The 14,819-nt window shown below is 39.1% G+C and overlaps 1 protein-coding gene across 1 annotated transcript; it reads left to right on the top strand.

The window, feature by feature from the left end:
- Positions 1–9,776: 9,776 nt before the first annotated feature.
- htr1b (5-hydroxytryptamine (serotonin) receptor 1B) lies at positions 9,777–12,990 on the top strand. Its single transcript, XM_007888160.2, has one exon. The coding sequence runs from the start codon at positions 9,877–9,879 to the stop codon at positions 11,023–11,025; it is 1,149 nt and encodes a 382-aa protein (XP_007886351.1). The 5' UTR covers positions 9,777–9,876; the 3' UTR covers positions 11,026–12,990.
- The last annotated feature ends 1,829 nt before the right edge of the window (positions 12,991–14,819 follow it).

Raw genomic sequence — 14,819 nt, 5'->3', positions numbered from 1 at the left:
TTCGGAATTGGGGGAAAAAACAACTGGAGACCACAATCCTGAAATAAAAATAAGGAATTCCTGAAATGATCTGCGAGTGGATCAATGTCTGAAAAACAAAAATAGCTTATATTTTGCCATCCTCCACCAAAGCTCTCACATACATCGATTACTATCTCTCCTGTATCACCCCCAAAATATTAACTTATTATTCTCTTTCAGTTACTGATCAAGCTGCTGTACCTTTTGTTTTAATTTCAGATTCACAAAAAGCTCTGAAAAAGGAAAGAAGCGGCTCTATCTTCGGTCCTCTTCCCCATCTTCATCCGGCTCCATTGTTTCCCTCACCTGGTGGATTAATTTTAAAATCTTCATTGTAACTATCAAATACCTCCATGTCTTTGCCACCTACCTCTTTGAGCTCTTGTGATCTTACTACATTGCCCACCCCCACTGCTCTGACAGTTCTGGCCCTCTATCACACCATTGGTGGGTGAGTCTTACACCATCTTACCCCACTCTCTGGAATTCTCTTCCTAAATCTCTTTGCCTTGTACCCTCCCCGACAGTTTTCAAAACCCATTAAAAACAAACTATCTCTGTGCTTGCACCTTTAGTCATCTCCCTCCTACACTCACCCCTCCCCATTTACTACCCTAATCGGGCTTTCATTCCAAAATATTTTGAATGTTTAACTATGAGAAAGGTGCAATAGAAGTGCAAGTTGTTGTTGCTGCTGATTCCCTGTTTCTTTTTCTGTGTCAAACCCAGAAATGTGTTCTTGCTAAATATAGCCATGAATGTACATGAATGCCCAAGCGAACTGTTCCAGGTTGTCAGTGAAGGTTGCATTGTTTAACTGATAAATTAAAGGATCCAGGAGAGATGCAATTTCCCAATGGCAGTCAGGGATAATGAAAACATCCACTTTCAATAGTTGCAGATTGACGAGGAACTAGTATCGTCACAAATAAATTGAAATAATATTTGTGCTGAACTATTTTGGAATTATATTATGTTCACCTTGTACTCTGGATGGCTGTATGGAGTGTGCAAGGTCCGCTTTCTAGTAGATGTATCTGAATGAGTTTGGAGTAGTATGAATTTACTGTCATGACTCTGCCTGCTAACAATAAAAGTTAGTTGAGTCTCTCCAGATTTTATGAAGAAATTGGAATTATTTGACTATCAGGGAACTGGATCAAAACAATTACTGCAAACACTACAGGCTCAGTAACCAGAACATAAAGCAATTGAGTGTAACAGCTTATATGTCTGTGTTGAGACTCATAGTCAAGGCATCATTGTATCGTGCCTTTAATGTAGAATGAACATCTATTTCAAAGCTATTTTATATTGATATTGTAGAAAATAGCAATCAGGGAAAAGAAAGATTTAAGGATGTTGACCACAGGCATGATCAAAGAGATTATGTTTTAAGATGGCACTTTCAAGGGTGTGCCGAATCATTGTCTAGCAACTAATTTAACATTTGATTACTTTTCTTATTTTAAGATATTCTGTAAAAAAGTCGATATGATGGAAGAAATTGTCTTTTTCACCATTTAGCTGTTCAGTGAGGAATTCTGAAATCTGGTCATTGAAATCAGTTTGTGTTTACACAGTGTCAATAATAATACAAACTGGACACCAATCATAAGAAATTCTGTGATATTCCCCGAGTTGTTAAATTTAATGCTCACTAAATTCTACAACTCCATCCTCCTTCCTCAGTCTGCTGGGCCTCTCTCTGACCTGTTCCCCTTTTGAACACTCCAGCAATGCTGCTCAAGCCTATTATTGCTCAGTGACGTGTCCAAGCCTTCCTCAATGCCACCTTATGGCGCAATCAGCAGTGCAGCACTGTGGAGCAGAAAGCCTAACTTAGGCTTTCCATTTCATGTCACATTGAGGCCCTTAAAAAGAATCCACCAATTTCATAGAGGTAGCACAGTACATGCACATTAAAGTAAAATTATCTGTTAGGTTTTTATGTTGTTAAAATGTCAATCATATGATTAATTGTATTGAAATCTATTGAAATATTCTGGGCCGTCCATTGGGCCAACAAAGAGTTAAGGAGCTAACAGGTTGCCTGGGAGGTTGATAGAGGCCAGTGCGCTGGACATATTTAAAAGGTGGGTATTCTAAAAGAATGACGTTAAAAGTCCCAAAGCCCTCCTTCACCTGAACCTCTATTGTGGCCTTGCTGTACTGTGAAACCAATTACCAGAAGGAATTCCTTCTGCTCCAAAATCTATATGTCCAAAGCCTTCAACACTCACTCCCTTGCAATAATTGTGCCTCTTTTGGGGTGCTAGCTCTGTCCCCGAGGTAACGCTAGGTATTAATAAATACAGAATATGAATATTTCTCAGTGATAAATCTCGGTATCATACACTGAGATATGAGAAACACTTTCCCACAAAAAGGAATGTAAAATTCTCTTCTGTGTAACATTATCAGAGCTGCTTTTAGCCAAAATGATTCTGATACAGACAAACCATCTCCTATTATTCAGCTTAATTATACTCTTTGTGACAGCTGTAGTCATTAGAAGATATGTGGAGTTTTCACAAGCAAAGTAACATGTTGAACATGGGCTTCTGAGTTTGTGAGAAAACGTTGCACTACATGTGACAAAATTGGCGCATTTCATTCACTTTTTAGGAAAGCTGTTTTATCAACACTCAATATAGCAGGACACACCGTGACCAGAAGGCTTTAGTTCTGTAAGTGTGGGCTGTTACTGGGGTTACTATGCAGCCTATGTGGCTTTTGGAAGAGCTGCTACATAGTAATGCGGTAATCAGAATAAGAGTTTAAGCTGCCATATTTTCAGATGACCTACAGCGTAACCATTCTGGAACAGTGCATTACTCATGGAACTGTTGTGATAACAATAAAATAACAATCTTTCTTTTTGTTATTGCACTTTATCTTGCCCAAAATGCTTTTTTTTTGTAAAATGTGGTGACTGTATTTGTAGAAAAATGTAGCAGCCAATTTGTGCACATAAATGTTCTACAAACAGCCAGGAAGTGAATGATCAAATATTTATCTGGGGGATTGTTGGAGGAGAAACTCCCATTTTCGAATAGTGCCTTTGGTCCTTTAACATCTACCTGAACAGGCAGACAGAACCTCAGTTTAACATCTCCAACACTGCTGCATAACCCAGCACTGCATTGGAGTGTTAGCATGGACTATGGATTTCAAGTCCCAATGTGGGATTTGAAAACACAATCTTCTGATTGAGAGGTAAAATTGCTACAAACTGAGCCAGGCTGACACCTGAAATATAAATAGAGTGAATCTTGACCAGGTGGAATTTCTCCCTCATTGATTTTTGTGCTGACAGGTGAAAGGAAATGTGCTGATAATGGATATAATATTAATGATGGAGATGAATATTCTGGAGACTTACCTTTATAGTGAAATCTGTATAATACTTTTCTTCAGGAATAGAGTTGGAGCAGGATTTGGCTGTGGAACGAGTGGGCTTGATTGGGGATGAATACGCTTTTCTCTTGTCCAATCTACTTTAGGTTCTTATGCAATGTATAAATCCATCAGTTAAGACCTATACTATTAACTCTCCCCACTTTGATCTATCTTTCATAATACATATTGAAGGGTTTAGACTTGGTTTCACTGATTCTTTGTGAAGCATTTTCATCGTGCAGCCCATAGCAGATATTGACAGACGATATATTCCATTGAAGTCAATGGGTAATGCTGTTCACACTGAAGGATTTATTGCTGGAACATGACTGGTGTATTAAGTAATAATCCACAGTAATATATGTGACATACATTGACGAGGCCACAATATTAATATAATATTGACAATGCTGCATTAAGTTCTACATCTCTTCTATGCTGTGTTGCTACACAACCTTTGCCTTGTAATTTCTTAATGAGAAAGAAAGAAATGTATTGATACCTGATCTGGCACAATATACTTGGAAGTTTCAATAATAAAGATTCTTAGAGAGCAATTACATTTCTCAATTGAAGCTCTGACCATCTTTAGTAGGAAAATCACAATTATTAATGTAACCCTAATTGTATTATTCAATACACAATTCATGTAATCTCCAAGTAGGAACAATTTTTTTAATTTCATAACTCTGAGTTTTCCTCTCCACCTATGGTTACATTAAGATATTGGCCACCTCAGTTATGATTGTATTTTGACACAATGACAATAATAATAATCCTTATATTTGATAGAGCACCTTTCACATCAAGGGAATGTCTCAAAGTGTTTTAGAGCTATATTACAAAGTGCATGTGTATTGTAGGTGAATATGGCAGCCAACTTGCGCACGGAAATGTCCCGCAAACAGCCATAAAGTCAATGACTGATTTTTTTGGTGCGTTGTTGACCAGGATACCTGGAGAAACTCGCTTCTCTTTTTAAATAGTGCCTTGAGATCTTTAACTTACATCTGAACAGACAAACAATCTTCATCGCAGCAGCTGATGTCATGGTGATACATTCCTCCTTGTTGTCTGCTTGGTCTTAACCTCACCCCTGTCAGATACCAATTACAAGCTTGCACCCTGTGTTTAGTTGGTCTGTTCATCTCATCACACAATATAATTTATGCATTAATTCCAGCAAGCCATTTGTTAGTCATATTGACAGAGATAATATCTGCAGCTCTAGTCTCATCATATCCTTGAATGAATTTGTTAAAAGGTCTTGAACAGTGAGAGATGCATAAGGTGCCGTCAATATTTAAAAGTGCTTTGTGTTAATTGTTGATATTTTAAAAGTCAGTCTGTAGAATTCCCAAACTGTTTATTTCATCATCCAAAGCATGTATTAGATATGCAATAAAAAATAATAGCTTGTGAGATTGATAGAATTGAGATACAGTATTATAAATATGGAAGGCCTTTAAATATTAATACTCCCAGTTGGACGTAACAGTTTCAGCGCCTTGAGACGCTTATATGAGGGCGCTATACAAGTGCAAGTTGTTATTATTGTGCTTATTTTGCACTCGTAAGGAAACCGTGAGTTCATTTAATATTTCATGAATTGTGTCTATTCCTCTACATACTCTTAGGACTCCAAATCTCTAACCTCTTTGTAAACAATGGAGGCATTTTGGGAGTGGAAAGGAATTTATCAATATACAGTTATTGGTGTAGCAGCACAATGAATGCAATACAAATGACAGCAATACATACATAGTATTTTATCATAAAACATTATATTTAATACAATATAAAAGGCAATCTAAATATTACTGGCTACATATTGTTCTTGCAAATGGAGAGCAATGCATGAAATTTAAAAGCTCACTGGTCAAATGAAACCTAATGTTGCAAATAGACAAATAGACAATCAAGTGCATCCATTATTGGCCTCATTAATAGAAAGTAGTAATATATAGATTAAAATAATATCAATAGTTATGCATTCGTTGATGACTGCCATGATGGATGAAATGTACATACCATTATGAATGTTTGCAAATGTGTCATCAAAAGAATTAGAAGTTCTCGTATAGTTCTGCAAGAAAGGAATTTCATCAGGGCTGAGGTATAGCAATGCAGACTACTGGACTTCAGCCATAGACTGTAAGGAAATCTCTCATTAGGACAGAGGTAAACAGCGTGTGGCATTCTCCACGAGGATGCTCAGCCAGTGGATCGCAAGGTTACATTCATACTGAGCATCTCCCAGGCCTCATGAGGTGTAAATCTGGCAGCCACTGATTTTAAAACATCACAGCTCTCACTGCTGAAATTGTTACAGCAGCAGAAAAGTTGATCTGAGTAGCTTGGCAGTAAAGTAACATATCTTTTCTTTAACATATTGGTATTGTGCATGTCCTCAAATATCATTTCATTATCCATCTCAGTCAGCTCTGCAATATCGAGCAGTCGTTAAACATAGATTCCCTCATAGCACAACTTATTTTTAAAGTAGTGTACCTCATCTGTCCAGAACTAACTGGAGTCCAGTTCTGTAAGGTGCAACTATACAGTGGGAGAGGAATATAATGGACTTTAACTTAACTTACTGAATACAGCTTTATCGACCACTCTTGTTACTCTCACAAATATGAGTAATGAATCTTGACACATTTATAGATTTCAAGAAGCAAATTTTCCCTGACTGCGCTTAGTTTAACCTTCATGATGCCTCAGGAAAGCATAATGATTAGAGAGAAAAAGAAGACTTTTTCACCCCCGGAGTCTAAATTGTGATATTTAAATACAAGGGTTAAAATTCCACCTGGGGTTTAGATTTATTCATTTATGTAGATTCAAGAACAATCGAAGTTTACCAAATTCTTAAGTACGGCCATTAATTACGAAGCTTTTTTCTTGGAAGTTATTTTAAAACGAAAGAAAATGGGCTTCAAAATCAAGCCTGCATTCAACAATTTGCAAAATTCTACACTCTGAAATGTTACAAAAATAGAGTCAATAAATCTATTGCAACCTCCAATGTGTGAATGCCATAAAACATTTTAGATTTGGTAAAAGGCAAGTCCTAAACAAGCGGACACTGTTTCACACTCTGCCTTTTCTCACATTTTGCCACTTGTGGGAACAGCCATGAATTGTTCACAAGATCACAAAATCAGTTTAGATGAAGAAACTCAGCTCTCAGAGCAAGCTGCTCATTCAATCCCACTGCCCTGCCTTATCCTCACCCCTCTTCAAACCTCCCTCATGCCCTTCAGAGGGCCTCATTTGAAATTTCCGAAAACAATCAGCACCCGATTTCCATTTTAAGAACACCAAGGAGTGAGAAAATAAAACTGCAGAATTTTTAACAAAGCAATTGAGGCAGGCTTTCAAAATAAAATTAACCTAACTTCCATCAGAATCTGACTTGTATATTGTGCTTTGATTATACAATGCTCAAATCATATTTCTATTGCTGGACAAGTTAATTGCTTTATGTTGTATTATAGCCCATACGCTGGGTTTTAATTAGTAACCTGCCAATCAAATGCATTGTTGCATATTGATGCACCCTTGAATAATAAAATAATACATAAAATAATATACAAATTCTTGCATTTGATATTGCACCTTTCACATCAGGAGGACCCATCAAAGTGCTTCACAGGATATCCTCTAAAGTGTAGTGATTGTGTATTTGTAAGTGAATGTGGCAGCCCATTTGCACACAGCAATGCCCCACAAATAGCCATAAAGTGAATGATCAATTGGGGGATTATTGGTCAAGGCACCGGAAGAAATTCCCTTCTCTTTTCAAGTTGTCCCATGAGATCTTTAATATACACATGAAAAGGCAGGCAGCCAGAACCTTGGTTTAATGTCTCATCTGAAGGACAGCATCACCAACAATGCAACACAACCCTAGCACTATACTGGAGTGTCAGCCTGGACTATGAGTTCAAAGTCCCAATTGGGGCTTGAACCCCAAACCTTCTGACTTAGAGGTGAGCATGCTACCAACTAAACCAGGCGGACACACTTCATATACATATTCGGAGGTACTAATAATTTAAACAGGGAAGAAAGTTTCTCCTTTTTCATGGCCAACAATCCCCCAGATAAAATTGGTCTTCCACTTCATAGCTGTTTGTAGGACATTGCTCTACAAAAATTGATTTCTGTGTTGCCTACACAATGAACAATCCCTACACTTCACAGTAAATCCTGTGAAATGCTTTCGGATACTGACCCAATGTGAAAGATGTTATATCAATTGCAAGGAATATTATTATTATAATATCAGCAATTTGGATTGTCTTTGGAGTTTGATTTTAATGAATGCACACTGTTCGGTAGTTTTTTTAAATTGCCTCATGCATTTTTGATGCACAGGTTTTATTATATCTACATAACTGCAAAGGGGAGATGGTGTCTTCTATTGCAGCTCATATGCGCAAATCAATTTCATTCAAAAGGAATGCAGAGGGAAAGAGCTCTTAAGGTTTTACAGGACCGAAGACAACTCAATTACACTGTGATGGAAATGTGGTGTCTGGCAAGAATAGTACTAATGTATGTGTGCTCACTGGGGCTTATGTTTTTTGCATCTGAAACTCAAGTGAGCAAATCTGAAGAGAAAACCAAAAGGGGCAAGAAAAACCAGAAAGATTCAGCAAAAAAAACGGAATAGAAGGTAAAAACTCTAGATAATATATAAATAATGGCAATTAAAACCAAACAATTACTAATCACTATGGGGATTTATAAATGATCATGGGCATGTCAATGTATATTGGATTAACTGATGGATACTTACGAATCATCTGATTAATAGTCCTAAACACCACACGGGTAACTTCCAGGTGGGTCTGTCATCAGCCTCAATAGCTTGAGGTGACGAATAATATTCCTTTACATTTCTCCAGAGCTCTGTCGCTAACAGAGCGAACTAAGAGAGATATGAACCGAGGTAATTATTATACAATGCTGACATTACCATCACGTTTGCCTCCCCCTTCACTATGGTTGCACGAATGTTAATTTCTTCTCCAAACTGCACCCGACGCACAACTTTCACGATAAATTGAAGACCGCTGATCTCTCCCTGAATGAAAATAGCAATCATTAACCAGCAATTTACAGTTGATGCCCACGACGTAGTCGTGCAAGAAAGCGTGCAAAGAAGTGTCAGTGTGCAGACGGTGTAATGGGCAGAGAGCATTTGACTGGTGATGGCATCTTTGCTTCCCTGCAGTTGGTGCACATCAACAACAATTCCAGAACACTTTTTTTTTAATTTTTAATATTCGGACTAGTTTTTTTTACCCCACCCCCCACAAAAAAGAGTTGTCCCACAAAACACATGCAAACAGACACAGGGCGTTATGACCCAGAAGGAGGCGTGTTAGTGCGTGGCAAGAAAAAGGACAGTAAGTTGAATTTCCTCAGTCTGACTGTGCTGGTGGGAGGGACAGTATAAAAGGAGGCAGTGAGTGCAAACCACACACATGTGCCCACACTTTGCACTTGGCAGCACAGCTCTCACAACTGAAACATACAGACCCCGGCAAAGCCGAGCCAAGCCAAGCCGAGCCGAGCCAAGCCGAGCCAAGCCAAGCCAAACCAAGCCAAGCCGATCGCACGTCTGACTGACTGACTGACTGACTGACTGACTGACTGACTGACTGACTGACTGAGTGAGTGAGTGAGTGAGTGAGTGAGTGACAGAGGGTCCAAAGGACACAGTGCATCTGTGGAAGAGTGGATCGAGTGACCAACATAACATCAACACAGGACTGACCCTGAGCTCGATGGGGGCTCAGAGGGGGTCTTTTGACTGCATCGATCATTGAAGTCTGCCGATGGAGTGCGTTTGTCCGGTGGCAACTGCGCTGCCAAAGCCCTTTCATTCCGATTACCAACTAAACAGCAAAGAAACCCGCTCTGCTTCAGAGAGAAAGCCAAAGGATGAGCATCACTGGGAGCAGAAAGGTGTCCCCATCAATGGTCTTGTCCGGGAGCTAACACAGCGCAGCAAAACTGGACTCCACTTTGAAACCGAATAGGGTCGCCCTTCAGCAATACAGCGGGGACCCGAGCGGTATCAGATGAACTGGCGATCACTTTCAATTTCAACCTTTCAAGCAAAAGCACTCGGATCCATTCTGAACGCGGACCATTCATCCGCTCTCAACTACCTGTGCAGAACTGTGCCTCTCCAAAGGCGGCTCCTCACACCAGAACACAGAATCACGACAGTGTTCCTCACTTCCAGTAAGGACTCGGTGTGTTGCATTGATTTGCAGTCTTGTGGTGCATGTTTACTTTTTTAAAAAATATATATATATATATGTGTGTATATATATATAGACTGTAAAGCAATGTTTGGGGGTGTCTGCCCTGCCAGGTGCGGTTTGCAGAGTGCCTGATGTGGATGGGGTGTGATTCCCATCCTGGGCAATGATGAACCGGTCAATCCAATGCCTGGAACCCAACGCTGATCAGTTACAAACCAATTCCAAGAGCACAAACTGCAGCACAAAGTTGAGCACTCAGGAGCAGGAGAGCCAGATCACAGCCCTGGGAATCTCTCTCTCGGTTTTCCTCAGTCTCATCACTCTGGCTATTGTATTGTCCAATGCTTTTGTGGTCATCACCATCTCTCGGACCAGGAAGCTGCAGACCCCTGCTAATATCCTGATCGCCTCTCTAGCTGTCACTGATCTCCTGGTCTCCATATTAGTGCTACCCATAAGCATTGTGTATACGGTTAGTGGGACCTGGACTTTGGGACAGATAGTCTGTGATATCTGGTTGTCTTCAGATATCACCTGCTGCACCGCATCCATCCTCCATTTATGTGTGATTGCTTTAGACAGGTACTGGGCTATCACTGATGCTGTCGAGTATTCATCCAAAAGAACCCCCAAAAGAGCAGCTGGAATGATAGTCACTGTCTGGGTAATCTCCATTTGTATTTCCATGCCACCTATGTTCTGGAGACAATCCAAGGCGGGCGAGCTGACGCACTGTGTGGTCAATACCGATCAAATCTTCTACACCATCTACTCCACATTTGGCGCCTTTTACATCCCAACTTTGCTGCTTATTGCCCTGTACGGGAGGATCTACGTGGAGGCACGCTCTCGAATACTGAAGCAGTCGCCAAAGAGGACGGGCAAGAGGCTGACCACGGCTCAGCTGATCACTAACTCACCAGGATCCTCCTCCGTGTCTTCGGTGAACTCAAGGGTTAACGAAAACTCCGGCGAGACAGGCTCTCCCGTTGTTTTGAACCACGTCAAAGTTAAAGTTTCTGACACTCTTTTGGAAAGGAAGAAGATCCTGGCGGCCAGGGAGAGGAAAGCAACAAAAACTTTAGGGATAATCTTAGGGGCTTTCATTGTCTGCTGGCTTCCATTCTTTATTATTTCGCTGGTGGTTCCCATCTGTAAGGAAGCTTGCTGGTTCCATCCTGCCATTTTTGACTTCTTCACTTGGCTGGGGTACCTGAATTCACTGATCAATCCCATCATATACACCATGTCCAACGATGATTTCAAACAGGCTTTCCAGAAGCTGATCCGATTTAGGTACTTCACATCATGAGCTCATCTTAAAAGTGCCAAGTCTGATTGCTGAAGCGCCTCTTTACCGCTATTAGCCCCAAACCTGCTGTGTGTTTTGTTTCTTACAAAATTATATGAAACATTAAGGTGAGCCAAGCGGTAGTTTGCTCACACAATTCTAGGAGCTATTGGAGGTCAGTTTGGCTAATCTTTTACTATTTGGTTTCATAACATACATATTGGTTCTTGGGCGAATGCCACAGCTGTGTGTGCTATATTGTATGTTGGTATATAATAGAGCAAGTCTAGTCACAACACAGTACCTTTTATTCAACTGACTCAGATCGGTCCAATAGAAAGTATCTTAATATGCTAGGTACTTGTAATTCATCACAAAACAATGACAATCATATTTCGGTTTTATCTTCACATATAATGCTCAGCATTAACATCTTTCGGAATTATAGATGTTATCACAGAAGTGATCTTTGTTTGATGTGAGACACTAATTCATGCAGTGCAAAGTACAAAATGAATCCTGTTTATCAGGGGGCAAATGATCTAAAACTGGACTATTATTATTATAAAGCCGCTTTTCTGGAAGTGATCTGGTAATCAGCATCAAGCCTACCATCAGTGTAGGGCAAACAGCGTGTGTGCATTTTGGCTAATGTTAAGCCCTTTGAAATTTTTTATTCTCAAAGCTTCCCTCGGCTCTGTGGATTCAAGAGATTGCCACTCAAAAAGCGATAAACCAGAGGACAAGTCAATTAATAGCATTGTATTATCCATACCAAAACAATATCAGCTAAAACAAAGTAGATTCATCATGCAAGTGAGGTAAAGTTATCCTGTAAAAATAAACAGTAAAGGAATTAACAACCACCATTCTAAACATCAGTGTTGTGGGGGTTTCTCTCTCTCTCTCTCTTCCTTTTTTCTCTCAGCTTCAAATGTTGCAATGTGGTGTCAACCTAAGATTTGACTGATTATAAAGCAACAGAAGGGCATCAAAAGGACTTACAACTTTAAAAATACATTTTGTTGTATCTTGGCTTTATTTTGTTTTAATTCCACTTGCTAAAGGAATTAAATATTCACTAAACGTAATAGTTTAAAGTAACTATTCTGTATTTATAAATGCATTTTAACCCATAATTGGGAGAATAATTATGGCAGTTTGAATTTCAGAAATTGTGTAATTGTGATGCAAAACAAGGGTTAATAAATAACCTACAATCCTGCTTTTAATAAAACTTTGTTCAATCTATTTATCTGCAGTATAAAAATCAAAGAAAACAGAAAATACTCAGATATAGTGATATTTATGACACTGTTATCAATGTCGTGTTTGCATCGTTTTAAAATGTTTGGTTTTTTTATTTTAAGATTAGCACCTTGATTGTATATAAATCAAAATTTGTTTATATCTGTGGGCTTTGGAAATCAGCATTGTTGCTAACCCTATTTTGATGCTAACCCTTGTTTTATTGTATGTGTATTTGAGGATGGGCAAGGCATCACTTGGAATAAATATCTTCAGTCTATATTCAGTCGGAATTATCTCAATTGCATTTTCAAATTGCCAAGAATATAAATCTATACAAATTCTGTTGGCCAAATTCTCAAAAATACTAGAAATCTTAACTTTCAGACATTTAGAGCACCTGCAAAATGAAAGAAAAGGAAAGCAAGTTAATGGGTTGATTTGGAACAGTGATTTGTATTTTTGGATCTTATGAAAGACGTAACAATCAGGTTTGAATTCTGTAGTTTTAAATGGCAGTGGGAAAAAACTTACATCACACTGAGTACTGTAAAAAAATCATTATGTTTTATCTCTGCTGAGCTTCTTAAATATATGGGTTATATGCATTATTACAGAAAAGTGTAAAATTACTTTAAACTGTTACCAGTAAATTCTTCATGCACTATTGTGTAATAAAAGGAAACTGCAATGTTTTGCATGTAAAACATTAGACTGGAGCTGTTCAATAAATGCTGACAAAGTAAACCAATTGGATTCATTATTGACCATCAGACCTTTCTGTTGTTACAGCTTACCGAAAGGTTCTTTGTAATGATGGCCAGCAAACTGGATTTGATGATAAGTACATGTCTGGTATTCAAATTAGATTCAAATCGCTGTGTGATATTTTTTCAGATTAATTGGTTATTTAATAGTTAAGAGTATTTGAGATTACTTTATGTATTGCATTCAATTATAAACTATAAATATTTTATATAAAGCTGTGCTATTAAACCAACTGGTGACTATCCTCCTGGGAAGGGGGAGGAAAGGGAAAGGTAGCTGAGCTCACTCCAACATGATATATTTGGCAATGGAATAACAGAACCGTGTCAGCCCTTTGTGGAGGTCTTGGTAACCTGGTTCCTGAACCAGGCAAGTTCACAGTACTCCTGTGAGTTGTTCCTGACAGCCCAATCAGCCTAAGTCTTGGCAAAACTTGGAGGGACGACCAATTGCTGGGGCAGAAATTCTTCCCACTCAACTCTTGTTAACCCTGCAAACCCAAACCCTAAATGGGTAGGGTATTCCAAACTGGAAAAACAATGGGAAAGCTTGCCAGGCAGTGCTCTCAATGGTAAGCTATGTGGTTTTATCTGCTTAAACTCCAGCAGTAACCTAATGCACACTCTGGAGTCCCCAAGCGTTGGATCTTGCCAATCTGTGCCTAAAACTCTTCGTAATAAGGTAAGCAAGAATGTGATCCTCCAGGGAGAGAGTGCACATTCTATTCAAGCCACAGGGACATTTCCAGTGTGAACTTGCAGTCTAATTTGGATATGTTTAATCAAAGTATGTCAGACACTCGATTAATCAAACAAAAATTAAGCAGCACTCTGAATAGTGCATCTGTTTCTGCTAGCTGTGTTTTAGATGAAGAAGTGGTAGCATTAATCTAAAATAACAAACAGTTTAAATTATTGCACTGGCAGATGTCATGTTGATTTCGGAGGAAACCTTTGTCAGATGATATGCCCTAACACCTCCCTATTTCTCTGATCTCCTCATGCCTCACTTTTTTTCTCGTTCCTCTGCTCAGCTCGCTTGGGTTGCCAGCACATCCTCTACCCTATCCATGCCATCATTGATGGCCAAGCTCTCAGATTCTATGCACCTAACCTCTGGAATCCCCTGCTTCTACCATTCTGTCTCACCTGCTCTTCAGGTTTCACCTTAAATCCTACCTCTTTGATATGTTGTTCTTGTTATTGTTATACATTGTCCCTTTCACCTGCTCAGTGTCTTACTCTGTCACTGCAAAGTGCTCCAAGACATTATGCAATGTAAAGGGTGCCATATAAATGTAAGCTGTTGTTACCTCCTCAATGTATGAATGATAAATATCTGTGTATAGAGGATTGGGTAAAATAATGAAAATCAAACGTACGTCTTTAAAGTTTTCCACAAAACCTTTTAGCAGTTCAATGTTCAATTTATTTATAAGGGTTGGCTTAAGCCTCAATTCATGGCTAACATGTTTGTGTTTTGCTAACTATTCTTACCCGGCAATTATGGTCCGAGAACAAATGGATCATATTATTTTTGTTTTGCATGGGTGTTATTTGTAAACTAGAGTGGAGACATATTTAGAGGCCCATTACTTGCGTGGGTCAGTGCAGTAGGACTGCAAGAGTTAAGCCAATTGTTTCTTGCGTATCATTGTTACGATCTTGCTTCTCAGGTGGATATGGGCCAATTTACACACTCTTGCTGAAATTTTTTTTTGTCAGCTGGGTGTCTGATACATGCGGAAACCCATCTCCATGAGTATCCAAACCAAGCTGAGATTTCCAGAGATAGATTCA

The sequence above is a fragment of the Callorhinchus milii genome, unplaced genomic scaffold, assembly GCF_018977255.1.
Source record: "Callorhinchus milii isolate IMCB2004 unplaced genomic scaffold, IMCB_Cmil_1.0 Scaffold3, whole genome shotgun sequence".
Lineage (NCBI taxonomy): Eukaryota > Metazoa > Chordata > Chondrichthyes > Chimaeriformes > Callorhinchidae > Callorhinchus > Callorhinchus milii.
Note: the sequence above shows the minus strand (reverse complement) of the source record. Positions and strands in the feature narration are given on the sequence as shown.